The 26225-nt window shown below is 50.7% G+C and overlaps 1 protein-coding gene across 3 annotated transcripts in view; it reads right to left on the bottom strand.

Moving 5' to 3' along the window:
• The window catches only part of Zbtb7c (zinc finger and BTB domain containing 7C), a 316543-nt gene that overhangs the window by 8607 nt on the left and 281711 nt on the right, over positions 1–26225 (bottom strand). For all 3 annotated transcript variants that reach the window (XM_055622899.1, XM_055622900.1, XM_055622901.1), the window contains one exon: positions 713–1936. In XM_055622899.1, the coding sequence (XP_055478874.1) occupies positions 713–1920 (1208 nt within the window). In that variant the 5' untranslated portion in view covers positions 1921–1936. The remainder of the gene's footprint in view (positions 1–712; positions 1937–26225) is intronic.

Here is a 26225-nt window from a genome sequence, read left to right as displayed (position 1 = left end):
TCTCTCTCTCTCTCTCTCTCTCTCTCTCTCTCTCTCTCTCTCTCTCTCACCAAAGGGAAGTCTTTGAAACCTAGTATGAATAAATAGTTGTGACCCCGTATCCCCTGGCACAAAGAAGGTGCATAGCACGCTTTTGTTGAATAGAAGGATGTCTCTGAAAGATGACAATTCCCTGATGTGCTCATTTCAGATCCCAAGTTACCCTCCTGGCAATGTGGAGAAGAAAGTGATAAGAGGCCCAACCTGCCAGGGGGATGGAAAGTGCCTCCAGGAGTCTCTGAAGTATCCTAGTCGTAGACTTTATTGTCACAGAAGAACTGGGATTCCAGTCTCGTCTCTGTGATTGTCCAGCTGCTCACAGGAGCACACAGCTAGCCATGGGCAGTGTCTGGGAAACACTGGCTCCAAGCACACACAGAGCCTACCCTCCGTGGGACCTGCCTGGCTCCTCTGCTCTTCTCCCCAACATAGCCTGTCCTGCCCTGTTTTTATGTTTTGGGTTTCACCCTACCATTGCATTTGAGAAAGCAGCTTAGTTCCTAAAAGGGGCTGACATCATTGCCCCAGGAAATGCTTAGCATCTCTCCAATCGGTGAGCTCAATGTGCGATCTCTCTCCATCCCTTGCCCTCCACGTTCCTCTCTGCTTCCAGCCCCGGCCTCCAGCCCTACCCCCCCCCCCCGGCCCCCAGCTTTCTCCTGAAACTGCGCACCTGGTGAAGCGGACCTCGCAGATGCTGCACATGTACGGCTTCTCCCCGGTGTGCGTCCTCATGTGCCGAGGCAGCTTCCCAGCTCCCATGATGACCTTGTGGCAGATGGGGCACTGCTGAGAGGCCTTGGGCTTCAGCTTGCGCTCCTCCACCAGCGGCCAGGCTGGGAAGAGGCTCCCCAGGTGGGTGGCACTCAGGAAGTTGAGATAGGCACCATAGTCGTTCTCCGCCTTGATGGGGCCCAGTGGCCCCCCAGGCAGGTCAGGAAACATGTCCTTGAAGAAGTCGCTAGGGAAGGGAGGGGGTGGGGGCGGGGCCAGTTCCTCTTTCTCCTCCTCCTTGATTTTTCGGTCCTTGATGACTAGATCCAGTGGCCCACTGTCCATGGGCTGCTCAGGCAGCTGGGCAAAGGCACCAAAGTCACCTGGCCAGAGGTGTGGGAAGAATTCTGGGGTGAATGGAGATAAGGAGGGCCTTCTGTCAGGGATGTTGGCTTTGGGGTACAAGTTCTCCCTCAGCAGAGATTCAATGGAGAAGTCTCGGATCACTCCCAGGTGGCCAGGGCTGCCAGGCTGAAAGGAGTCAGGAAAGTCCCTGGGTGTGTCTGAAAAGGCCTTCTCTGTGAGATGGTCCGTCTTGGAGGGGCTTTGGGGACAGTTGATGTCCTGGGGGTCAGGCAGGTTCTCCTGGTCAGCAAAGTCCTCTGTGTCATCCTCTTCTTCCTCTTCCTCCTCTTCCTCCTCCTCCTCATCCTCCTCCTCCTCGTCATCTTCATCATCGTCGTCGTCCTCCTTGTCGTCCTCCTCGCCGCCGTTGCCCCCGGGCTCCATGATCTCCAGGCACACATTCACGATGCACTGGATCTCCAGCAGCCTGGCGGCGTTGAGGATGTGCTTGACGTTGGAGGCGGTGATGGTGAGGGTGGAGGTATATGCGAACTCCAGGATGGCAGCCAGAGCCTCAGGCTGGACAAAGTCGATCTCGTAGACATAGGGCTGGCTGGCCAGGCTACCAGCCGTGAAGAGCTTCTTGAAGTACTTGCTGCAGGCCGCCAGCACGGAGCGGTGGGTCCGGTACTCCTGCTCCTGAACCACCAGCAGCACGTCGCACAGCAGCCCCGCGTGCCGCTGCTCGTTGAGGCTGCACAGCACCTCGCTGCTGTGGTTAGGGAAAGGGATGCCTATGAGCTCATCAATGTCATTGGCCATGTTCTCAGCCAGAGCCCTGCAGGGACACACAGAAAGGGAGAGCAGTTAATGAGCACAGAAGGTTGGGGACTCTCTTGGACCAAACTTACCTGTAGGTCACCACCCAGTTCGGGCTGGGGTTTCTCTCTGCACCCTAAGACTCTTAGAATTGGCATCTTGCCAGGCCATGAGCACCAGCTGCTCAGGGAAAGACACCCAGACCTCTCACAGGCTGGATTCGCAGAATTCTGCTTTGTCAGTATGGACTCGGGAGTGGCATCCTGCTCTCATGTGGTTCGTGCTTCTGCTAAGAGACGCTCACAGATCCCCAGGAGCTGAAGCAGTCTCATATTTTTGCACAAGCTACCAGAAAGCCTCCACCCAACTTTGTGGCTGACTTTCAGTGAGTGAACAGAGGCGTGGTGGCATACGGTTTCTTTCCTGTCTTGCTCCTGGCTTCACTGTGCAGCTCAGCAATTCTTAACCTTAAAAAATCCCTAGCATCCCATATATGTCTATACAAGCTGTTTCTCTTGTAAGCAGACATTTAAAGTCAGTATAGATGAAGGTACTCTGTCAGTTACTTCTCAGGTCTGGCTGGTTAACCTCACAGCTCATTAAACCCTGGAAGAGACAGCATCTGCAGCTCCTTGACGGTATGGATGACCCCTGACTTACAATGATCTTTTGACGTTTTGGTAGTATAAAGGGTACTCATGCAGCCATTTGCTTATCCCCTTTCAAGACAGCGATTCAACAAACTACGAGGTATTTGGTATTTTGATTATGAAGTTGATTCGTGTTCAATGATTTGGCTTAGCTAGCTGTAGGCTAATGTAGGTGCTCTGTCCAAAGCAGGCTTTCGTAGAAGGTCAGGCATTTTAAATACAGCTTTAAATTTAAAATTATATTGTTATTGTTGTTGTGTTTGTGTTTGTGTGCATAGGTGTGTATGCCAATGAATTTATGTGGAGGTCAGAGGACAACTATGTTGTCTCTCTTTATAACTTTATGTGACTCCAGGGATCAAACTCACACATTGTTAGGGAAGGTAGAATGGTCCACCCTCTATGCAGAACACTGCAAATGTATTTAAAGAGCTAGCAGAACCCCGCAAGCCTATTTAATCTAGCTGTCCAGTGACAGTCAGATCCAGCAATGGCACATGTACCCCAGGGAAGTGAAGACTGACAGTGAGTCTGCATCATGGCCCTGAACGGAACTCACTCAGCCACTCCTCCCTCATTAGGTGGGTGGCTGAGCAGCCTGTAGACCATCAGTTTGTTAGAGCCCTACTCAGCAATGAAGACGAACACTCTGATGGCCTGATACACTCAGCAACTTGCATGGATCCTCAGAGACTTGTAATGAGTGAACAGAACCAATTCCCAAACACATGCTTCCTATACAGCATTCTTGAAACTGCCACTTCATAGAAGCAGAGAATGGTTGAGGGTTGCCAGCAGCAAGTAGGGGGTGCTGCTGGTTTTAGAGGGGAGGGAGGAAATGTGGCTGCAAAGGGGCACAGGTTGGGGTGGGTCTTGCGTGCTGGAAGTGTTCTGTGTCTGATCCAAAGCAATATCAGTATCTTGGATGTAATGCCATGCTGTGGTTTTGAAAATGTAGCGCTTCCCACATGTAGGGTACAAGTTGATTTCTCTGTACTTTCTGTTATAAGCACGTGTGAAACTATCTCAAAAGAGGTTTAATTTGAAAAAGCAAATAATAGAATAAAAAGCAAATATAAAACAGCCTAAGACAGTCTATGTGGCTGAATACCAGGTGTACCTTTTAAGGCCACTGTAGCAGAGTGGATTTGTGGACAGTTTGAATGGAGTCTGCGGGGTAGCCCTCTGAGCCTGGGTCAGAACAGAGCTGTGTGTAATTCTGACCATGTAGAGGTAGGTTCAGTGTGACAGTCTGTGCATGAGAGCAAAGGGAACTGAGGATACCTGTCCCAGGGTCTCAGCTCCCTGCTTCAGATATTCAAGACCTGACGAGACTGGCAAGACAAGGATGGACCACCTGGCCAGGGAGGACAAGAACAGACCACCTGGCCAGAGCTTAACAATGGGTTTCTCCGATGAGGATGCAGGCTCAGCATCTTTTCTCGGGCCTTGGCTCTCCGCTGGTTGTCATCATAACCACTGTGTCACGGATGAGGTACACTGAGCATGCAGAGATAGTCACACCAGTGAGAGGTGCTATGATCTGCCCCTGCAGCCCGGCTTCCCTGGGTCTGTTTAACTGCATGCTCCTATGCCGTATACCAAAGGTAACCAAGCATGGGCAGTGTCTGCTGTCGCATTCAGAGATCTCGGGGATACCTGAGGGAAGGGAAACGCTGGGGGGGGGGGGGGGGGGGGCGAGTGTTGCTGCCTTCTAGGGAGCCTGGGCAGGCTGCAGCAGCTTCAGGTGCCCGGGCCTGTCTGCATCTCTACCTTCCTCGCAGCCTAGGGAAGGGGCTTCTCGCTTACTCCTGGGAAGACCCCTTGCTAGCTCTCCAGGCAGCTTCCCAGCTCTTCCCAGTGGCCCCTTCCAGGTAGTTGTGGCAAAGCTCTGCCAGTGAAAGACAACAGAGGGAAGGAATGGGAGATGAGGCTTCATCAGGATTTCCTAGCCTTTTTTTTTTTTTTTTTAATAGAGTTCCCTGTGGTCCACATTGGCCTTCAATTCTCTAGCTTTCATGTCCCACGTACTGGGGTTTCAGGCATGGTCTACCACCATATTCCCCTCCACTGTGCTCCAAAGAACTCCCTGCACCCCAACTCTCCAAGCCCAGATCCATACCTCAAGCATTTGCTCATGATTTGTTCCTGACAGAACACTGGACATCTTAAATGCCCCAGGTATATCCCGTGCACTCCAATGTCTCTCGCATGTGACCCCATCTCCATTCCTCAAATCAGGCACTGGGTCCCTCTCTAGTCTTCGATCTTCAGCACCTTGATGATTCTGTCAATTAGTTTAGTTGTCTCTGTACTGTCATGTGTTTAAGCATGGCTGAGCATCCCTGCTAGCCCCTAAGCTGCACTAGGGCACAAAGAGCATTAAATGCTCACCATCCTGCTGGCACGTATGTACTAAGCGCTGTCCCTCTCAGCTCTGTCCCTCTCAGCGCCGTCCCTCTCAGCGCTGTCCCTCTCAGCGCTGTGTAGGTTTTTCACTGTAGTGCACTATTCCAAGAGGATTTGGGCAGGTTTCGGCTGACTACTGACCTCTGAAGGAGGTCATGAAAGACATTGCTGTGTCAGCTTTGCTTTCTTGGGTCACCTGAGGAAAAAGGAGTCCACGTTGGGAGGCCGCTCAAGCAGCACTACAAAAAGGGCCACACGGCAAGGGGCTGAGGCTTCCTGGCGACAAACTTGGCACTCAGCTGTGCAAGTGACCCAGTTTGAGAGTGGCTCTTCCGGTCACCCATCAGACCTTCTATGGCACCCCAGGGGACATTTTGACTGCACACAGCTGCCTGAGAGACAGACCAGAGCTGCTTCTGAAGCTGTGACCCAGGGAGGAGGTAAAACAATAAACGCTCACCCTCACCAAAGCCACTCCATTTCAGAGTTGTTTGTTACACGGAAGTAGAACACCGATAGAGGACCACTGTTTGTTTTATAGACCGTATAGATACAGGACTTTTATTCTGACGGTTTCCGGTAGGTGGCAATAGTATGTGACACCATGAAGAAGTCCACACAAAAATGAATTTACTGAGGAACTGACACCTTGTTTTAACTCCCACAAAGCCATCCTACGAGTAACTGGGTCTGAGCCCCAGAGGGATGAACAGCCTTCCTCTCTATGTGAAAGCCCAGGCTGATGGAATGCTGCAGAATGAGAACTCCCAGAGAGCCACAGTTCTGTTTTACTAAGGACTTATACTGTTAAAGTCAGCAAGGCTTAGAGATGCTTCCCAGGGACTGCTGCTGTGGAACAAGTTAGGCTTGCAAGTGTTACATGTGTACTCGAAAATACTTAGACTATTGAGGTTTAGGCGTTAATTATTGTTCAATTTCTCTCTCTCTCTCTCTCTCTCTCTCTCTTTCTGTCTTTCTTTTTTGTCTCAGGGCAATGTTAAGAATTGAATGCTAGGCAAATGCTCGACCACTGAGCTAGATTTCTGGCTCTATAATATTAATGATGTATATAATCAATAGGTAAGTATATGATAAAATACATAGAAATACCACCCACAATAATTGGAGGTTTTTCAGGTTCTCACGGTCTTACTAAACTTTGCCTTATCTATTGGAAGACGATTGTTTGGGAGAACTCCCTCCTCTGCCTTCCCATAAGAGCAGAGGCCTGTGTCCAGGTGTGGTGCTGCGCCTCACTGTGGGTCTAAGCCCCACCTGGGACAGGGCATGGCTCCCAGGCTGCTTAGCTTTCAGAGCACCTTCTCCTTTGGGAGCTGGAATCATGAAGATGCAGCTCAGCATGGAGAGGCTCTAGAGGCCTCTCCACCTCTCTTCGTGCCATTGGAAAACAATGAGAAGGCTGGGAACTGACATGTCCATGAAAAGCTTGGGGAGGGGCTTACAGGCTGGTGACATCTTATTCCACCGGCTTCTTCTTACTACGTTTTGTGTTGTGGTCTCTGTTCCAATCCTGGAAGAAGGGATGGAGTCCTGGTAGTGCAGGAGTGTTTTTCTAGACAGAAGACTAAGCTCAGGGTGAGGCTGGAAGGCAGGGGCCCTCCTGGGGCCATTTCATTGTCTCTTTGGGAAGAAGCACGGGGACCCTCAATGTCCCGTGTCCTGGTGGGTTGGCAGACAGCAGTGTCCCAGAGGGAAAGCCATGCCCCTCCTCCATTTCTCACTCAAGCTTTGCATCCTTTCCCTCCACTCTCCTCACCCAAGGCAGGGTGAAGACCAAGGCCAAGAATAACACACAGAGGGCAAACAAACACACATGCATGCAAGCGCTCGACAGCACGCAGAGGCTTTAAGAACTGTAAGCTTCCAGCGGGAAGGAAATAGCAAAGTAGACTAGGAATAAAGGGCACAGGGGAGAGGTCGCACGCAGGTGCATGTAGAGGGGTGTGGGGCTGGAGGTATGGGGAGCTCAGGTATGGAGGAAAAGGTAATCAGTCATGCCCACCCGTCTAGAGCGCACCAGGCCTAACTTAGCAGGCCTCCAGTCTCTGCCGCAATGGAAGCTTCTAGAATCCCAGGGGGCCCAAGTAACTGGTATTCAGCTGTCAGGTGAATGTTCACTCTCTCAGAAAGAACTGTGCTGCTCAGTCTCCCTTCCAAGAGGCCGAAGGCATCCATGGAGGCGGGCACTGACAGTCACTCTCACCCCTGCTACCATTTACCTGGTGTCTGTGACACCTGAGTCATCACACCTCTAATCCTCTCTCCACCGAACAACTGTTAAAGGCGTGTGTTCTTAGCATCATTCACAATGCACAGAGAAAGGAGCAGCAGCTTTGCAGAGGCCGAGCGATGAGCCCAAGGCCACACGGCCGGCAAGTGATGGCATGATTTGAAACCCGTTGTGTTGCAAGTATTTGCCTTTGCCCTCTGCCATGCAGAAGCCTACCATGTCTAGTTTGGGGACAGAGAAATCTGAACTTTTCCCACTGAAGGATAACTGTGTCTTGCTCAGGGATTTGATTTGAGGCCGTCATAAGGGACGAGCATCACTCAGCTGAGACCCACACCTGTAGGTAACTAACAGTGTGCGTAGGAGGCTTGGAGCCCTGTGATATTGGTTTTGGTGGGTTATTTAAGAAGACAAAAAGTTACAAAGTTGGAAGGGATTGGGAGCCAGGAAGAAATCCAGGAAGAGTTAGGAAAAGGAATAGTGGGACTATGATAAAAATGTATTGTCATGCATGTATAAAAATTCTCAAAGAATGAAAATATTATTTTAAAATTAACTAATAAATTAACTTAAAAAAGATTGGCTCAGAGAAACAAAGGGGATAGTTGGGACGCCATTAACGGAGGAGGGACAAACCCAGCACTGGGCCCTGGGACACCAGCCGTTTGCACACAGCCTGTCTGCCAGTTATAAGGCGTTTTCTCAACTCTAGTCACATTTTCTATTGGTATTGGGATCCTCATTAGATGGGATTTGAGAGTCACATGGCTAGAAAGCACTGCTTTCTGGTCATCCATGGCTGCCTTGATGGCATGACTTTGGGGACAATTCTGTTAGTGTGATGGGGAATGCAAATACCTCCCTGAGTGTTTCCCTCTGCCAGTCCCCTGGGCAAATGGTCCAGACAGCAGGTTTCTTCTACCAGCCCCTACCTAAGCTCCTCCATACCCAGGCCTGGAGCATGACAGCCACCGGGCGGGATTGGTGGCTGTAGATGGGGTACATGGGTGCTACACAGGGGCAGGTGGAATGCAGGTTTCCTCTGCAGATCCAGGAATGAGGGTGGATGGTAACTACTGTGTCCTCTGAGTAGGTCTTTCCTCCCCATGGTCTTTGGGTCCTGAAGTAGGTAGTGGGCTAGGTGGCAAGGAGCCTGGGGGAGTCCTGGCTCAAGCCATCAGTTCTGGGTGTGCCTCACCCTGGCGTTGGAAGATTCCTCAAGCAGAATGGCTATACTCCCTTAGCCCCAGAATTCCTCTGAGCCTCAGATGCCCCGGAGGCTGGGGCCAGACATGTGGGCTTGGAGGCTGGGCAGAGCTACTTCAGCTAGTATTCTGTGCCTCACCTGTTGCAAGCACCCTGGGCAGAGTGCCCACACCGGGTGAAGCCAGCCACACCTGCTCTGCCACTTTGCCAGGACATGCCTAGAGCCAGCAGCCCTCAGCTTAGCTGGGTCTGTGCAGCCCTTGTCGCCCCCCCCCCCCCAGGGGGGGTTCAATGCAGTAGGCTCAGAGGCTTCTTCCTCTGCAAAGGAAGAATCATCACACTTCTTTAGAAGCCCTCCCCGTGACTTTCTGTGAACCCTCCCTTTTTCTCCCTTGCCATGCCCAAGGCTATAGTAGGGGCAAGACCCGAGCAGCAGGTACTACTGCACTCTCCTTCCAACCAAAGGCAGGTTTCACATGAAGGCCTTGAGTTTGCCTCTGGTGACAGGCACCCAGTCCTTGATAACCCCAAAGCTAAGGACCATTAAGACTCACACAAAGGAGCTGCCTCACGTCCACATTTCTTGTGGATTTTCCTGGGGCCTCTTTGGAAAGAGGATTGCCTTCTGATAAGTATGTTCCTGTAATCCTTGCACTTGGGAGGTAGAGGCGAAAGGATGTCACGTTCCAGGCCAGTTTGCACTGCTCTGTGAGTTCAAGTCAGCGTGCAATCCTGCCTCAGAAGGAGAAATGGAGGTAGAGATGGGGACAGAGGTGACAGTGACTGAGGAGAAGCACACTCGTGTAAGGACACCGAAGAGCAGAGGTCACACTCCCCTGGGCTCTGTGCTCTCTGTGTGTCTGCTGTGCCAAGCCCTTTCAACTCACATCCACCGGCCTCGCCACCCCCTGTTCTGCCTCCTGTCTGCCCCACACCTGCCTTGCCTTTGCAGGTCAAGTGATGCTCCCTCAAACTGGGCTTTAAAAGAATTATTTATTCAACCTTTCCTGATTACAGGGTGGGGTAGGGTGGAGAGGGAGACTTGTTTTCTTTGAAGAAACGTTGTACACCTATTTCTTCTTGTTCAGAAGAAAGAACTTACTGCCTGTTCTTATGACGGGTGGTTTCCTGAGCCAGAAAACTCCCTGGGAGGCTTTTCAGAACCTTATTAAGTTACAGAAAATTTAGATAGTAAAACAAATCACCTTCATCTATAGTCCCAAGTCATCCTGGTGGTGTGGTTCTGACCCTGCCCGGAGTACTTCACTGTCTGGAAGGCACAGCGCAGCTGTGCAGCTGTCTGGTCCTAAAAGCACCGTTCCTGCCTGCCACCTCCATCCTTGTTTCAAGGCTCCCAGTGTGGAGGACAGGGGACTCTTCGCTGGCCAGAGGGTGAGCAGTGACAAGTGTGTCACAGCCAGAGCTCAGAGTCAGGAGCATGAGGAGGGAAGGCCCTTAACAGAAAAGGCCCATTCCCTCCTGGGAAGGAACTACAGTTAAAAACCCCAGATCTGCTCGGCAATGGATCAGTGCTGCAGTCTTGGACCAGACAAAGCCTGCCTTGCAGCTCCCGCCTCTCCTCTGTTAGTCTAGGAGGTTGTGAGGTCCGGGTTGCCCCTTCACTCAGCAGCCCTGTGGCACCCTCCAGATAACCCGTCATTTTGCTTACAAGATGGATCCTTTCATCCCAAGGTCACGACCTGCTCAACTTTGGATATGGCGTGATGGTGGAGGGAGTTCTGCGCCTGAATATGGGTTTCCTCTGATTTGACTACACCCTTTCCCTCACCCTAGGTCTTTCAGGAACTCAGGCAGGTCACATGGAACCACAAGTGTGAGCACATATGGGACAATTAGATGAGTGTGGTAAACAACCAAGGCGGAACATCACTTGACGACGCCGTATCTGGGGCTCCACTAGTGATGTCAAGACTAGCTATATCCCCTCCTCTGCCTGGAGGAAGGGCGGTGAAGTGTGCTCTGTGTATGTCTGCTCTCCTCCTCATAGTGGCCAAGGGTGGTTGCAGAGCTGGGGTAGCTGCTTCTTTCAGTGGGCAAACATTTGCTGTGAACAACCCCTCTGTGTGGGACCCAGACAGGGACAACTCCTGACCCCATGCTGACTGCAGGTGTGTGTGTGTGTGTGTGTGTGTGTGTGTGTGTGTGTGTGTGAGAGAGACAGGTGCAGTATTCGGGAGGCCCCTCCCACTTAGGCTGAATCCCACTGGTGAGCAGGAGATTCACATGATACAGGTGCTGGCTGGGTGCTGGTCTCGCATTGTACTTGGAGTCTCGGCTCTTATTTATCACTGAGGACAAGCTGGGACTTGAAGACGAGCAACGGGGTTCTGCACTTCCTATGCAGATGGCCAGGCTGCCCCTCCACCCTTTAGGAAGAAGGTGGGGACCCGGCCAGGGAACCACATCAAAGGCACGATGCCCTCAGGTAGTCAGGGCTTGGGACAGGGGAGAAGAACATTCTGGAAGGGGGCGCAGCATGCACAAGGTAAGACTCAGAGGCAAGGCGAGCGCGGCACCTTCGGACAGCAATAGCAAGCGCGAGGCGCAAAGGCAGAATGTGGGTGAGCCCAGGAGTGCACAGGTCAGAAGAATCTGTAATGGTAAGGCTCCCACAGCCAGGGTCAGGGTAGAAGAGTGAGGCGGGGGGGGGATGAGGGGACCCTCCAGACATCTGGACTGTGTTACAGAGGCCACAGAAGGTACTGGGCAGGAGGGACATGGCTGGCGCTGCACATTTGAGGAAGGGATGGGCAACAGGCCGGAGGAGGGAAGGGCAGCCAAGCACCGAGGAGAGTCTTCCCGCCCAGGCAGCTGCTCCCATTACTCACAGCCTTTCCTGCCCTTCCCTTGCCCCAGACCTCATGCAGGATCTGGTCAGGGAGAGCTCCTTCGGTGGCAACAGCTGTGGGAGGAAGGAGAGCAGAATCATGGTCCTAGCCTGCCACAGGTGTGAGATGTCTCGGTCACGCCTCGGCTCTTGAAAAACACTCCTACCTCCTTGCTATTGTCATCTCGGTTTGGAGACAAGAGCCAAACGAGAGGCAAAACTGGAAGGTCATCAGATCCAACCAAGCCTGTGTTTTCCAAAGGAAGTGAAACCTCAGATTTGCCTCCAAACTTGCATTTTTCTTCTAAGTAAATGTCCTCTACCACGAGAGCCGCCTAGTATTTGGCTGGGAAAGAACAAACTGGAAGCTTGCAATTTCCAGCCTTAATTGCACAGTTATGTGTAATATTATTATATAGAACTTTTATTGCCCCAAGAAATCTAACTATTTCCTCTTCCTATTTATACTCAGGCCCCTCTCTCCTGGGCTGTAATTTCTACCCTTGCCCACTGAAGGCTCTTTGGTGCTAGGAACCCTTTCTAAAGAAGGACAATGAGACTGTGAGCTGATCACCCAACTGTCTCTCCAATCAACGACCAGTTCCATTATCACTCTCATGGGCTTGATATGGGCCTCACCTGTGAGATACTCTACAAAACATTCAAATTCTGCTCAGACACCAGGGAAAGCTAACCCAGAGCCAAATATCACAGACCGATAGGAGACAATAGGAACCCCAGGTAGGTAATCAGGGTGGCCTGCAATCAGGGTCACAGAGCTGATGAGCCACAGGCGACTGTCCATGCAGGTTCCCTCCGTCACGGTCATGGAGATGCTTGACAGTCTACAGCAAGGTTGGTGCTCAGACGGATGCCTGCTGTCAGTCTTTGATGATTTCTGCCTGGCCACAGAGGTCCAGCAACAAGGACTGGACTCTAGGAAGCTGCTATCACAGAGAAGCCACCCCCAATGAATACACTCCCACCCCATTCCTCACCACTGCCAACCCTTTTTCTCTGAGAAATTTGATCCTCCGCAGTCATAAATCACAGTGAAAAGATTCTTCAGGCATGGAGCTTTTCCCCAGCCCACCCGACTCAAAGAAACCTGCCAGATCCAATCCACCCATGAGTCAGGGTCAGTGCAGTTTCCTCCTAGCCAGGGCAGTGGCCTCCCCGTGATGTCTCCAAGTCAGAAATGTGGAAGAAGTACAAGATCACAAAGTTAGAAGTGAGCTGGCAGAGTGACCGGGTGCTTTCCTTTGCTCATCGCAGGCAGGTGCAAATGTATGTATTAGACAACTCCACTCACTCAGCAGCCAAACCAGAAACAATGCTCAGGTCAAAAGAAATGTGCAGCAGCCAGAGCAAGAATGTTCCAGACACAACTGGAGTACTCTGAAAAGATTTGCTTCATATATGTATATATATATATATATATATATATATATATATATATATATATATATACTGTGTGTGTATGTGTGGGTGTGTATGTATGTGTATATATAGCTCCATAAATAAATATATATTTTTTCATCTATTGTTCTTAAATGAAAGTTGCCAATTCACCCTAAATCAATGTTTGAGTTCAATATGATCCCAACAAAGACATCAACCAGGATTTCTACTGGAGTTCATATAGAAAAATAAACATTTAAGATAAGCCATGACTTTGAAACAGAAGCCCATAGGAATAGGGACACTAGATTGAGGCAGAGAAGCCACCAGGAGGCAAAGCACAGGAACAGGGAGAAGCCAGTGGAAAAGCATGCATCCATATGCATAAGAATCAAATATGCTGTCAAGACAGAACTTCAAATTTTGCTTAAACATGGATTTAACACAGAATGATAGGAAAACAAACACATATACTCTTCAAAAATGGGGGAAATGCTCAGCACTGCTCAGTACCAAAGAGCAAAAATAAATGTTCAGGGCTGTAGAGACAGCCAAGCAGATAAGAGCACTTGCGGACACCCTGGCGTTCTGTTCCCAGCATTATGCTTGGTCATTTACAAGTGTCTGCAACTCCAGCTCTGAGGATCTGACGGCTTCTTCTGGCCTTTTGGGGCACACACATATGTATACACAGACACACAGACACGCTCAGATTTTTCGCTTAACTACAAAGCTCAGCCCCTGTTCGGCAAGAGAAAGACACTCACACGTAGGTACTTGGGTGTGAATGCGTGGCTTCATCTGACTGCTATCGGTGTTTGAGGGGGGCTGGAGGGCTGCCATGAGGGGACAGAAGGAAAGCCATTGTCCTATATACGCTCAGTGGCATTTGGTTTTAAAGCCATTATTATTAAACTGTTGTGTAATTTAGAGTCTCCTTTCACTAGCTGATGAGTCATCTTTAGAGGTTTTCTTTTTTGCAGCATGTGATCACTATTGATTGGTTCTGCCTTTTTTTTCTTCTTCCTGTTTTTTAACTCCAGGGAATGACCTAGATATCTGCAGGTGCCAGAGGAGCTATCTGTGGTGAGCCCAGGCTCTGGACATGAGCACATCCTGTAGGATACAGCCTAACCGGATATTAGGTTGGCCATGCTCTGCCCAGCATCTGTCTACCACACAAGCAACAGTCCTGTGGCTGGGTAGGTTTGCTGTGCAGATCTGAGTGGCCCCAGTACAGGATTCCAGGCTCAAGAGGGTATTTATTGTGTAGCTATAAAGAACATGGGTGACAGGGAAGCCACGACACTGTTTGAACATCATCTGATCTTAGGTCTCAGGAGGGCTTGGCTTCTGGAGACATTGCCATGAGGAAAGCCTCACTACCTTCTAGAGACCCAGCTGCGGCCTACGACCACTCATCCATCATCTCTGCGTTACAGACGTGGCTACTGAGCTCTACAGTTACAGCGACTCTCTTGGAAGCGCTTTCTCCATGGGAAATGCTCTACTATTTCCCACAAGTCTCTTGAAGGTATTCCATTACCTCAGTTTCCCAAATCTAGCTTCAGTGTTATTTCTGTCTTTCTTTAAAGTAGGTCTCTGAACTGCCCTCCGAACACACCATGTCCATTTTGCCCTGGGTGCCTGTTTCTCAGATTCACTTAAAGCTTTTAGTCTGTAATCTATAGTTCAAACAGGATTTACTTTTTTAATGGATATATATATATATATATATATATATATATATATATATGAATGTACATGTACCCATATATGTATATATGAATGATTGCCTGCATGTATGTTTTAGCACCACATGTACCCACAGAGGCCAGAAGAGGGCATCAGATTTCCTGGAGCTGGAGTTACTAATGGTTGTGAGATACCACAGGGGTGCTGGGAACTGAACCTCTGTCCTTTGCAAGAACGGCAAGTGCTCTTAACCACTGAGCCACCTCTCCAGCCCCTCACTCAATCTTGGCAAGACCCAGGGCGAGTCTTGCCTTCTTCCATGACACTGTCCCCTGTAGCCCAGGTGATTCTGTGCCGCCCGGGGACTTTTCCCTCCTGATGTTTGTGTCTTGTGTGGGTTCCTCCCATAGCATATCTGGAACGGGCTGTGCGTCCCTGGAGAAGGGTTGAAGGGGAACCCCCATAGCTGCCTCAGACGAGAACTTCTATTAAGCTTTTTCTCGGAACTCTTTGTGGATGAGCCTGTTACTGTGCCCAGAGATTGCATAACACAATGGAGAAGACCTGAGGCTTGCTACTATCAAAAAGCACCAATAGGATAGGGACTGGGCCCTCACACAACTAGTCCTTCTGTACGTCCGACAGAGCCTGCCGATGATTGCAGCCTCAGTCTCTAGATTGAAACCTTACCGGAGTCCTAAGCCAGAGCTCCATAGCTGAGCTGCTCTTGAACTTGTGACTATAAACACTTCCGGTTGTTTTAGGCAGCTGAAGTTTAGGGGTATTTTTGTTACACGGCAATAGCTAACAACATGCAGCAGTTAACTCCAGGAGGCAGATGTCCTTTTTCTTTCTTGCCCATTTACTGTCTCACCTATATTTTTGTGTGTTTAATCTTGCCTCTCTGACAAGACAGAAAGACAGCTGCACAATGTGCATATTCTGTATCCCATCATGCTTACTGGGAGCTGGGGGACATTCTCACCAACTTTCCAGTCTACTGTGTATGAAAAGTAGACGAGCAAGTTCTAGAGAGATCCCGCACGTGCGAACAAGCACGCTTGCGTGCTCAGTGCCCCTCAGCATTGCCGCAGCTTGAGTGAGGCTGCTGAATGCCCTCGTTCTGGGACCTTGATCTCCAGTGTGGTGATACTGAGCTGGTGGAACAGAAAATGGACCAGAGCAGTAGTCGAACAATGTGTTGTGTTTGTTTACACACAGGGTGCTTACAAACTCACACCCAAGACACGAAATTCACTGTCACAGCCAACCATCCCCATGAAAGAAGGTCCAAGTGTTCTCACATGTAGAGAGGAAGGGAGAGGAGGGCTGCTATTTTATCCAGTGCTTTTCAGGATTTATTTTCTCATCCCACACCCTTTCCAAAAATATTTTCTTTTAAAGCCAGAGCGACAAGCCCCCTTTGACTTCCCTGGTGGTCAGTCCTAAATAGATGGTACACATCACCCCACACAACAATTTAGGAACTTAAGAATGAACTTCCTGGGTGTGGGGCTACAGCAGCTTCTGGGAGAACCCTGGCCCAACATCTCACGGAGCCACCTGCCCCATCCCTAGGCACACCTCCCAGCCCAGGCCTTTCCCCTAAAGACAAAAACACGGGGGGGGGGGGTGGCCCCTCCTGCTTGCTCTGGAGTCCATTCATAGGCTGGTGGGTGACTTTTCTAGGCCGATGAACACAGTGACGCGTGTGGGGGGAGCTGTGTTGAGGGAGGCCTTCTGAACAGAACAGACGCAGCTCCGGCCCAGGTCTGGCCGGGTGGGTGGAGGTGACCAAAGATGCAATTAGTATGGAGCCCATCCTCTCCCGCAAGACCATTTTATCCCAGGGCAATAAAGCACCGGCTTCTCTGCCCTCTGATTTTGGGTCGGATGAGATGAATTTTTAGCTTTTCTGGGGAGTCTCTGCCAGCGGGAAAGGCAGAAGGGAGGAGGAGGGGGGTGAGGAATAAACAAACAAACTCCAGTTCTTCAAAGAGGGGGCAGAGGGAGTGGGCTGTGCCCAGGGACGTTCACTCTCACTTCCGCCAGCCACTCTCTTTTGCCCAATTAGCTGCCCCTTGTTGCCAGACCGCGTCTCAAACATTACCAGGCCCCCTCTCTCCTTAGCTCCCGGTTCCCGGGGCACCCCATGCTCAACCTGCCTACCTGGTTGCCTGCCTCCTACCTGTTTCACTGATCACCAGCAAGCCCAGTTCCTTCCGCTTGAACATTGCTCATTCTGTCCTGTCAGTTAAAATGCACTCCCTGATCACCTCCTGTGCGCAACCCTTGCTCACCCCGTAAGACCTGTCCACGTATCACCTCCTCCAGGAAGCCTCCCTGAACTAGATGTTTATCTCTCAGCTTTCTTCCCTCTATCCAAAGTATGGGGCACACACGAGAAGAGTGTAACAAAAGAGCGGTTTCTCTGTGCCTGTCTCACGAGGGGGCACAGGCTGTTCCAGTGCAGGACAGGACCTGTGGCTTCTCCTGAGTAGGTACCCATATCTGTGGACTGAGTTGCTGGGCTCCTTTGGTTGTTCTCGCTGAAGCAGTTGCCACTGCTGTAGTGACGGGGAAGGACTTGGGAGGATAAGGAATGAGGAAATGATAAATGCAGCATATGTTTTGCCATTCCGAAAAGGCTGAGCCCAACAGACACTGTCCATCTGCTTAGCTGTGGCAAGGAAAGGGACATGGTAAATCAGGTCATTTGTTAAACATGGGCTAAATCTCTGTAGGAAAAAAATAACCAATAGTCTAATTCTTCTGATTAAGCACTTTGTAAATCAGGAGGGAAAGGATTTCTTCGGGAGACTTTGGGGCCCAACAGTGCTTCAATATGGTGATAATTTCAAGGCAGCCACTGTGGAACATTCCACTTTGTCCCTTAGCACAGGATTCCCTTTATCTTGGGTGATAGGAGCCCAGACCTACCCAGAATGCCAGGACTGTGGGAGGCACGCCCACACTCAGTTTCTCCTATACGCACGGACCTGTACTAGAGTTCAGCTTCAAAGTCAAGTAAGAGATGAACAATGACAACACAAGAGAATAATTACAACAATGTGTTGTAATAAAAGTTGTTGAAAATGTATGAATTATTCATGCCTAGATGTTTCTATTTAATATTTCAGGACAGTGGTTGACCTTGGGTAACTAAAACTGCAGAAGTCAAAACCTCAGCATAATTGCAATTGGAGTTTTAGATGTGAGGGGTCACCCCAGAAGGAGCTGGACCCCCGTGAGAGGGCACAGAATGGTAGTCTTCTGAGCACCTACTATGTGCCAGGTAGCGATCTGGCTCTTTTATCTTTATCATCTCAGTCCTCATGTCGGTGCTATGGGATGGTGATTCTTACTCCCATTTTTTTTTCTACATCATAGATGAGGCTGCAAGAGCTAAGTCACTGCATCAGGTCAGGGCCTGAGCCATTCCAGGAGCTCTACTGAGAAGAGCAGTGACGGTTGGGAGAACCAAGGCGGCTGAGTGAAAACGTCATAAGGTGGCCTGGCAATGTCAGGATCGGACGGGACCTTTCAAGGTTGAAGATGCGGAGGCTCAGAGAAGGACAAGACATCTCTACCTGGTTAAAGTAGAAAGCACACCATGCTCTTTCCATTGGGCTGGCCACAAGAATGGCCAGAAGCCACAGAATGCTTGTGCTGGTCCAGCGACCACACCTCTTCCCCAGGGCCATGTTGCTTGCCCTGCTCAGCTCTCCATTAAGGGAGTAGACCCAGGCAACAAGAGGCGGGAGAAATTGGGGTTTCCACCTGCCAGGGCCGCAGAGAGGGCTCTAAAGCACCACTTTCACCTTTAAGCAACCTACTTTCCTCAGTTGTTAAACCCAGAGGTGAGCTTCAGCCTCCGTGTTGTTCCCAGGACTCTCCTGGCTTGTACATCCGGTGTCCCACATCCCATGAGCCACCCCATTTCAGGGCAAGCTGTGACAGTTGGTCACCCAAGACGGTTTCTACCTTCTCGTCCATACCACCCACCTTCTTGGCCTTTGAGGATGACTCTAGCTGTATGAAACACCTCGGGGGTTTTTTAAGCCCACACCCTTGACTTGCTTGCTGCCTGCCCCATCTGACGCCAAAAACTGCTGTCACCTGTGTTGCTCAACCCTGGCACCTTTCCACCTTAGCGCTGAGGGGACAGTCCCCTGCCTGCCTCCAAGAGGACAAAGAGGAGCAGAAGGTAGAAGACAGAATGTGATGGAAATGGGCGGGAGAATGAGGAAGGAGGTTGTGAAACTAAAATATGGAGATGGGGGGACAAAGAGAAGCAGGGATGAGGAGGGAATAGAGGAGAGACAGGCAGGGTAACAACATGGATGACACATGACGGCTGAGGCCTGGGCCAGACGGGGTCCACAGTTGCTCTCTGGGGCTGTGGGGTTACCAGATTCAGTCTTATCATCTTGACCTTCTGGAGCTTATACAGCTGAGGGTGAAGACCTTCCCAGCAGCAATCCCAGGGGCTCTTGTGTACCTCTGAGAACTTCCCTGTGCTCTAGTGTGTGATGTGATTGTATGTGTTCCTTAATAAGGATGGTGACAGTTGTGATATCCATCTCTGGCAATCCCGTCCTCTTAAGTAGGTCTTTCCGAGTCAATGTCAACACAAGGTTGGGTAATTATCTTGGAAATTTGAGTAACCTAGCCAGGAAGATGAGAAGGTGGCCCAATCCCTTGGGAAGGAGAATAAGGGCTGGCTTCATCCATATGTAGGTGGTGTTAGATGAGGTAACTGGAGGGCGTCTTTCTGAGCTCCACCCAACCCAACCTTCTAGCAACCTGACTTGAAGCTACTCAGCCTGCCCTCAGACCACTGGGAACCCCCACCAGGAGATTTGAACAGGACACCCTGCACTCAGCTTGGTCCAGGATTTCTGGGCTGATCCCAGAGTCAAACATGAGAGTTCATCACATCAATGGCTTTATGGAAAAATGGCAGGAACCTGCCTAGCACAGAGCGGCACAGGCACGGTGAGAGTCTCCCCACACAGTCTTCCTACCTAAGTGCTAGGCGTGCCTTTCAGATTGCAAGGGGCCTCCATGGGACAGCTTTAATGCAAGTAGTACTTAGCCTCCCACCAAGGGACAGGCTTCTCCCACACTCAAACATGCCCATGGATGGGATCACTTTTCCAGGAGCCTTAAGGGGAGGCCATACTGTGTAGCAGAGGAGGCCTCGGGATACCTGTGCGACCTCAGGAAGCTGCAAACAGTACCAGGACATGAGGTCGGGCTTGGGGGTTGCTGACTCCCAAGCCGTCCACCTCTGAGGTTCCCACACAGTGGCTGATACCAGGCCCCCTTGGCATTCTTGCCAGCTGAGTTCTCCAGCCCCTCCTGAGAACCCCTGGACTCCTGTGTGCCTGAACCTATGGATTTTAGGACTGGAAAGTTTGGAACAACACAGCTTCTCGCTAGTGTTCTCCATTGTGTGAGTCACACCAGCGAGGCAGGTGTGAGCAGGGACAGAGTAGGACAGGACCACTCCTGACCAACTCCCTTTTCTGGAGTTATCTCGGGGTAAGGCATTGCCAGCTGTGCCCTCTGTCCGTAAAAAGTGGCAGAACTGGCTATGGGCCAACAGACGACCTTTTATTTGTACATCGAGGGCTGTAATGGTCAGTTATCTGTATTAACTTGGAATCCAGGTATTTAGTCCAGTACAAATAGATGTAGCTGTAAAGTATTTTGTTTCTTATAAAGATGAGATTAACATTTAGATTTAGCAATAGAATAAAACCGAAGATCCAGGCATACCTCAAAACACGAATGGATGCCTATTTTTTCACAAGGAAGCAAAATATACACGCAGAAGAAAAGTTAGTATCTTCAACAAACAGGGCTGGTCAGACTGGGTCAGAACGATAATAGAACCGTGCCGACCACCCTGTAACTCCAAATGGATCAATGATCTCAACTTAAAACTATGGATACCCTGAATCCTGAAGGAGAGAACGTAGGTAATGGACTTGAACTCATAGGCACAGGAAAGAACTTTCTGAACACTACCCCAGTAGCACAGGTGCTAAGCCCCACAATAAATGGGACCTCAAAAAGCTAAATGACTTCTGTACAGCAAAGGTCACCATCATTCAGACAAAGCGGCAGCCTACAGAATGGGGAGGAAAACAACCTTCGCTATTATACATCTGACAGCGTGTAAATATCTAGGATATGCAAAGAACAAACAAACAAACAAAAAAACAAACTAAAACCCAGAACACACAGAAAACAAATAACCCAATTACAAAATGGAACAGAGAATTCTCAAAAGATGAAATAACAAATGGCCAAGAAGTACTTAACGAAGTGCTCAACCTCTTCAGCCATCAGGGAATTTTGAATTAAAACTGCTTTGAGATTTCATCTTCCCCTAGTCAGAATGGCCACGATTAATAAAACCAACGACAGCACATGCTGGCCAGGATGCAGGGGGGAAAGGGAATGCAGACTGGTACAGCTACCATGGAAATCAGTGTGGAGTTCCTTGAAAAGGCGAGCATACATCTTCCACCACAGCCAGCTACCTCACTCTTGGAGACACCCAAACGACTCTACATCCTACTACAGAGATACCTGCTCATCCACGTTCATTGCTGCTCTATTTATAATAGCTAGAAACCAGAAACAGCGAGATATCCATGGATGGATAATGAAAATGTGGTACATTTACACTATAGAATATGATTCAGCTATTAATGAAGTCATCAAATTTGCAGGCAAATGAATGGAGCTAGAAACAACCATCATGAGTGAGAAAGGCAGAAAGGCAAACACTGCCTATTTTCTCTTATCTGTGGATGTTAGCTTTTAAGCTTCAGGTACGTGTGTCTGACTTAGAATATCCACAGAAGTTAGAGATGGGGCCCACACATTTCCGTCGCCTGGCCAAATCTGTGCCAGCACTGCTGCCCTGCCAGCAGGCTCGGCCCTACCCAGGTGTCTCTGTGGGTGGCACTCCTCTGGCCTTTCCCAACTCTGCCCTGCCTCCATCAGAAGATGCCCTTCCCTTCCTTGTTGCCTCACCTCCTAGCCTTGTACAGGACCCAGGGGCGGCCACTGCCTTGGATCTGTCTTTCCCTCCACTGGCTCTCATCACAACAGCAGCAGGATGCTATCAGCTCGAGAGCCGAGAGTGTTCCCTATAGTGGAGCCCAAAGCCTGTCGCCTTCCTGCCCTGTCTTCTCCAGATGGAGAGCAGCCTGTAGACATTTAAGGCACACTGCCAGAAGCCATAAGGGCTGCCTGCCCATGGTCCAGGGAAGTGCCAGGAAGCCAGTCATTTAACTGTAGCCTCTGCTGTTGGGGACCAGGCTCTGTGCTATACACACATCCCTTTGAATGCTACTTCTGCCAGAGTGCAAGATGCAAGGTTCCCACCGCAGTGTGACTAGGGTCTTAGGGAAATCTCTGGGCTGCCCTTGACATGGAAACGATATAGAGTACCTCTGCACCAAAGGCCCGGGTCAGAAAGAAAGCTCCGCTACACAGCAGGACTAGAATTAACAGTGCTAGTCTGTGTATGCCAAAGCAACTAGAAGAGATGATTTTCAGTCTTTCCCCATAAAAATGATAAATGTTGAAGATGGACATCCTAAACATCTGATATGATCATTCCCCCGGGTGCACATGACACCATATCCCATAAATATGTATAGTCATATGTGGAAATAAAAATGAAACAAAACTTCAAACAGGGGGAGACCCTGCCACCCGCCCTCCCAGCTACAAGTTCATCCCAAGTTTGCAAGGAGAATTCAAATCCAACGTCTTGCGAGAAATTATGTAAAGCCAACACATATCCAGGCTCTTTCATAGCCTTCTTACAGGTTTATTAAAAGGTTTGAATAGGTCTCTCTGAAACAACAACAAAAAGGCCTGTGTCTGAGTGTCTGGAAGTGACTGAGAGAATTGGGTTTAGCATCTGCGACAGGAATGGAGGGCAGAGCTATCCCAGGCCCTCACTGGCCCTCTGTGCGCAGGCCCTCTGTGCGTGGGCCTTAGATGAAGCCTAGAGAGCCCTGGAATCGTGAGGTTATTACACAGGCAATGGAGGCAATGGAGGCTCACGGGAGCTAATACAACTCACCCAAGGCATCCGTGCCCCTGTGTAGTGGAGAGGGGACCCAGGTAACTTCAAGGGACATCCAATTCATATCACAGAGGCGGAAAGGGACACACCTTCCCACTCACTCAGCACATGCCCGGTGTGCCAGGCATTGCCAGGCTTGCAGCAGCTGAACAATCCAAGCCACAATGAATATACAGTGTAGCTTGTGGGGGTGGGTGGGGTCAGCTTGCTGGTCCAGGATCAGAGGCAGTGGAGGGAAGAGGAGGAGGAAGCCTGCCCCATCCGTATGTGGGTCTGAGCCAAGGGCACAGCTGGAAAGAGCTGGGCCTCTCGGTGTGGGGGCCTGGGACAGGCGAATAAGACTGAAGAGGGGCAGAGAGAACGTTTTCTCTGCGGGGAGCGTGTGGTAGGGGTATTTTTAGGATGCGCCATTCTTCCCACTACCCTAAAACCCCTCCTTGTGGGGAAGAGGTGGCACTAGATGATTTGGGGGATCAGTTGGCACACTCTGTAGAGGAGGAAGTGGCTCTAGGCATTGTCCTTGGACCAGGGCCCTGGTTATTTGACCCAGGCCGGGCTCCTGCCAGCCACTTCCCTTTTGGGACTGGAGACTACTGACTCCCCCACCCCCGCCCCTGCCACATCCCCACTCTCCCTTCAGGATGACCTGAAAGGAAGGTTTATAAGAGGAAAAGGAATGAAAAGGATCCTATTTAACAGCACACACTGGGTGGAGGAGCTTCCTGACAGGAACCGGTGTGGAAACCAGGCCCAGCTTGGCCATGGAAAACTGGTTTGGCTCAGGACTGGCCAGAATGGACAGGGGCTCTCGGGCAGCTGTACATCACAATTAAACTGGCCTTGTCCAAGTTCACTTTCCTTCTTGCACCCCCACTCCCCAAAGCAGCAGACACTGTAATAATCTGTATACCACAGGGTGAGAAAGGTACCATTTCTTTTAAATCCAGGGAAGGGGAAATCGCCCTCATTGAGGTCACAGAGACATGGACAGCAAATCGAGAGCAGACGCAGGCACTCGGCAGGCCAGAGAGCCAAGCTGCTACCACCAGGCGCCCAGCCTGAGTCACCCGGGTGGGGAGGGCAGGCGGTGGTGAGCAGGGCAGGCGGTGGTGGGCAGGGCTGGCTATCTTTATTCTTGGGCTTGGGTGTGGGATGCAGGAAACAATGCAAACAGAAGAGTCCTCAGGGCTGGGACAGGCACAGGGCTGGGACAGGCACAGGGCTGGGACAGGCACGGGGCTGGGACTGGCACGGGGCTGGGCAGGTACTGACAGGATCTTGGCAGTCTGCGCTTAGGGCCCAAGAATCACAACAGGCCCCAAATCCAAATGGGAGAAGGTCTTTCCCTCCCCTGTCCTGCTCTCCTGCACCCACCCTGGGACACTGGCCAGCACTAAGCCTGGCTGCAGCCGGCTGCCCTGGTTTCCAGTCCTGCTCCTCACCACCTTTCTCTGAAAAGCCAGGCTGGCCAGTGACTGGCAGGATAGGTCTGGTGTGAGCCTTTCGGTCCCTGCCCAGCTCCACTGGGCTTCCAGGCCACATTGTGGTAATGCCCCATCTCTTCTCAGTTCTCCTTGCCTCTCTGCTCTGTCTCCTGTAGTCTCCAACAGAAACACTGGCTCCTTAGCACCCAGATGCTATGCAGCTCTGCCAGGCCCCAGCTGCAGTACGCCCTCAGGCTTCATTCACGTTAGCCTTTCCCAGAATCATCTTCCACCTGTGTCAGCCTTCTGAGAGCCACTTTTTTTTTTTTTTTTCATCTATGTCACGCTGTCCCTGGAAACATGAACTTTCAGGAGCAAGGGTCTCCTCTGTCTCAGTGGCTGTGCCCTGCCCTCCAGTAGAAGACTGGTGGGGTGCCTAGCAGATGCCTATCATATAACTGAGGGGGAACCTCTGGGCACTGGGATGGTCTGTGCAGAACCCCAAAACTGCATGTCCAGTGTATCAGGGCTGCCTCAGAAACATCCTTGTGTCTGGAAGAGGGCTGCCAGGATGGTGTGTGATGAGTGATCTTACTTTTTACCACCTCTGCACCCTCCAGAGGTGGAAGGGAGAGGAGAGTGATGGCGTTTCTCCCAAGATGCTCCCCGTGGCAAACAGGAAGCTCTCTACCCTGAAGACAGAGAGAAGGCAGGAGCAAAGACACTTGGCCTCGGCAGACTCCAAGTCCAGGTCTCCTGCTCTCCTGCTGTCCTCTCTGCCCAGCGACGCTGTTCTGATGGGCCACATGGTGATTGACATCTGTCTCAAGTTTCCCTTGACCTTTTGACCTCTTATTAATTAAACTCAGCATCAAAATAGCCCTCCACTAAAACTGCTGAGGGGGAAGAAGGCAGTGCAAGCAGAGGGATTTGCCATGGTCTCCAGGCCTCTGCCCTGGCCCCTCCAAGTCTAGAGTGCGGTGTGCATGGTCAGGAAGCGGCGCACATGCATGTGTGATGCCACAGGCTGTAGGCTGACTAGCCTACTCAGCAGGCTTTGCTTTCTCCCAACATCTCTCTTCCAAGTTCCACCTCGCTCCAAGGGAGACAAAACCCAAGCCCCCGAGAGGACCCCAGCATCAGGTGCAGCCTGTTGTAGTTCTGCGCCTGGAAGCTGGTGATGCCCCCAACATGAAGCAAACTGGAGGTGGCTGCAACTAGTCTAAAGAGAAAGAGCATTCTAGAACGTCCTTCTCAAGAACCTCTGATGCTTGGACATCCAAGGAACCCCAAACTGTCCCTCTCACCCCACTGTGAGCTTGGCTGAGTCAAGGCTTACAAGCTGCACTTCTGGGTTGGCTTATCTGAAGGTCCATGCAGGGGGACCTCAGGTCTGCCTGAGGCAGGGGAGGGGCAGGTTCTGCCTTTGCCCTTTCTGCCATCTGAATGTCTGAACATGAGAATGGCAGAGTTAAAGAGGGGACCTTCAGGGGCCCACCTGCCCTGTGGGTAATCCCTCTCCACCTGCAGAAATCAGCTGCCCAGCTGGAGATGCCCATCCTCCCCAACACCTGCTCTCGAGTTCCAGCTCTTCTTCTGAGTGAGCAGATAATCCATCTCCATGCCCCAAAGAGAGGCCTGGCATGCAGGCCTAGAAATGCCCATTCTCCCTTCCCCCTCCTTGCACCTGCTGGGCAAATTCAACAAACACTTGGTTTTGTCATTGAGAATGGCTGGTGAAACCAGAAGCCAGCACCCATTGTGTTTCTACCTCACATAATCATGGTTCTGATGTGATGGTTCTGTAATGGCCAGCACATAGTGAGCACCAAATATTTGTAGAGTGAGTGAAAGAAAGCAAACATCTATGCTCTGTTTTGTCTCGTTTAGTATTATCTATTCTGAAAAGGGAGGTGCCTGTTATTCCAGTTCAGAAGTTCAAGGCACCAGGCTGACCAAAAGGTGAGGATGAATGGGGTTCAGAGGAAATGGAATGTGGGACCTGGCTGATTGCCACCCTACTTTCTGACTGTCCTGTCCTGCTCATGTTACCACCTCCCTCACCTAGATAGTGGGTAAACTGGTTGACTCTGGGGAGTTCCAGTGATCCAGGAGAGGGAAGCCTGGCTCACCCCAGGCCCATACCATAGCAAATGTCTCACACCAGGAACAGGTGAGGGCTTACGTCCCCCTTGATGGGCCACCCGAGTCACTGGACTCTCTTGTCCAGGTTGTTCTAGTTTGTGGGACACCATGGGAGCCCCTGGAACTCGTGCATGTAGCCTGCAGGGGACGGAGGGAAGGG

Source organism: Psammomys obesus, unplaced genomic scaffold (assembly GCF_907164565.1).
Source record: "Psammomys obesus unplaced genomic scaffold, mPsaObe1.curated_primary_1811, whole genome shotgun sequence".
NCBI lineage: Eukaryota > Metazoa > Chordata > Mammalia > Rodentia > Muridae > Psammomys > Psammomys obesus.
This window is presented reverse-complemented; position numbering and strand designations above follow the sequence as displayed.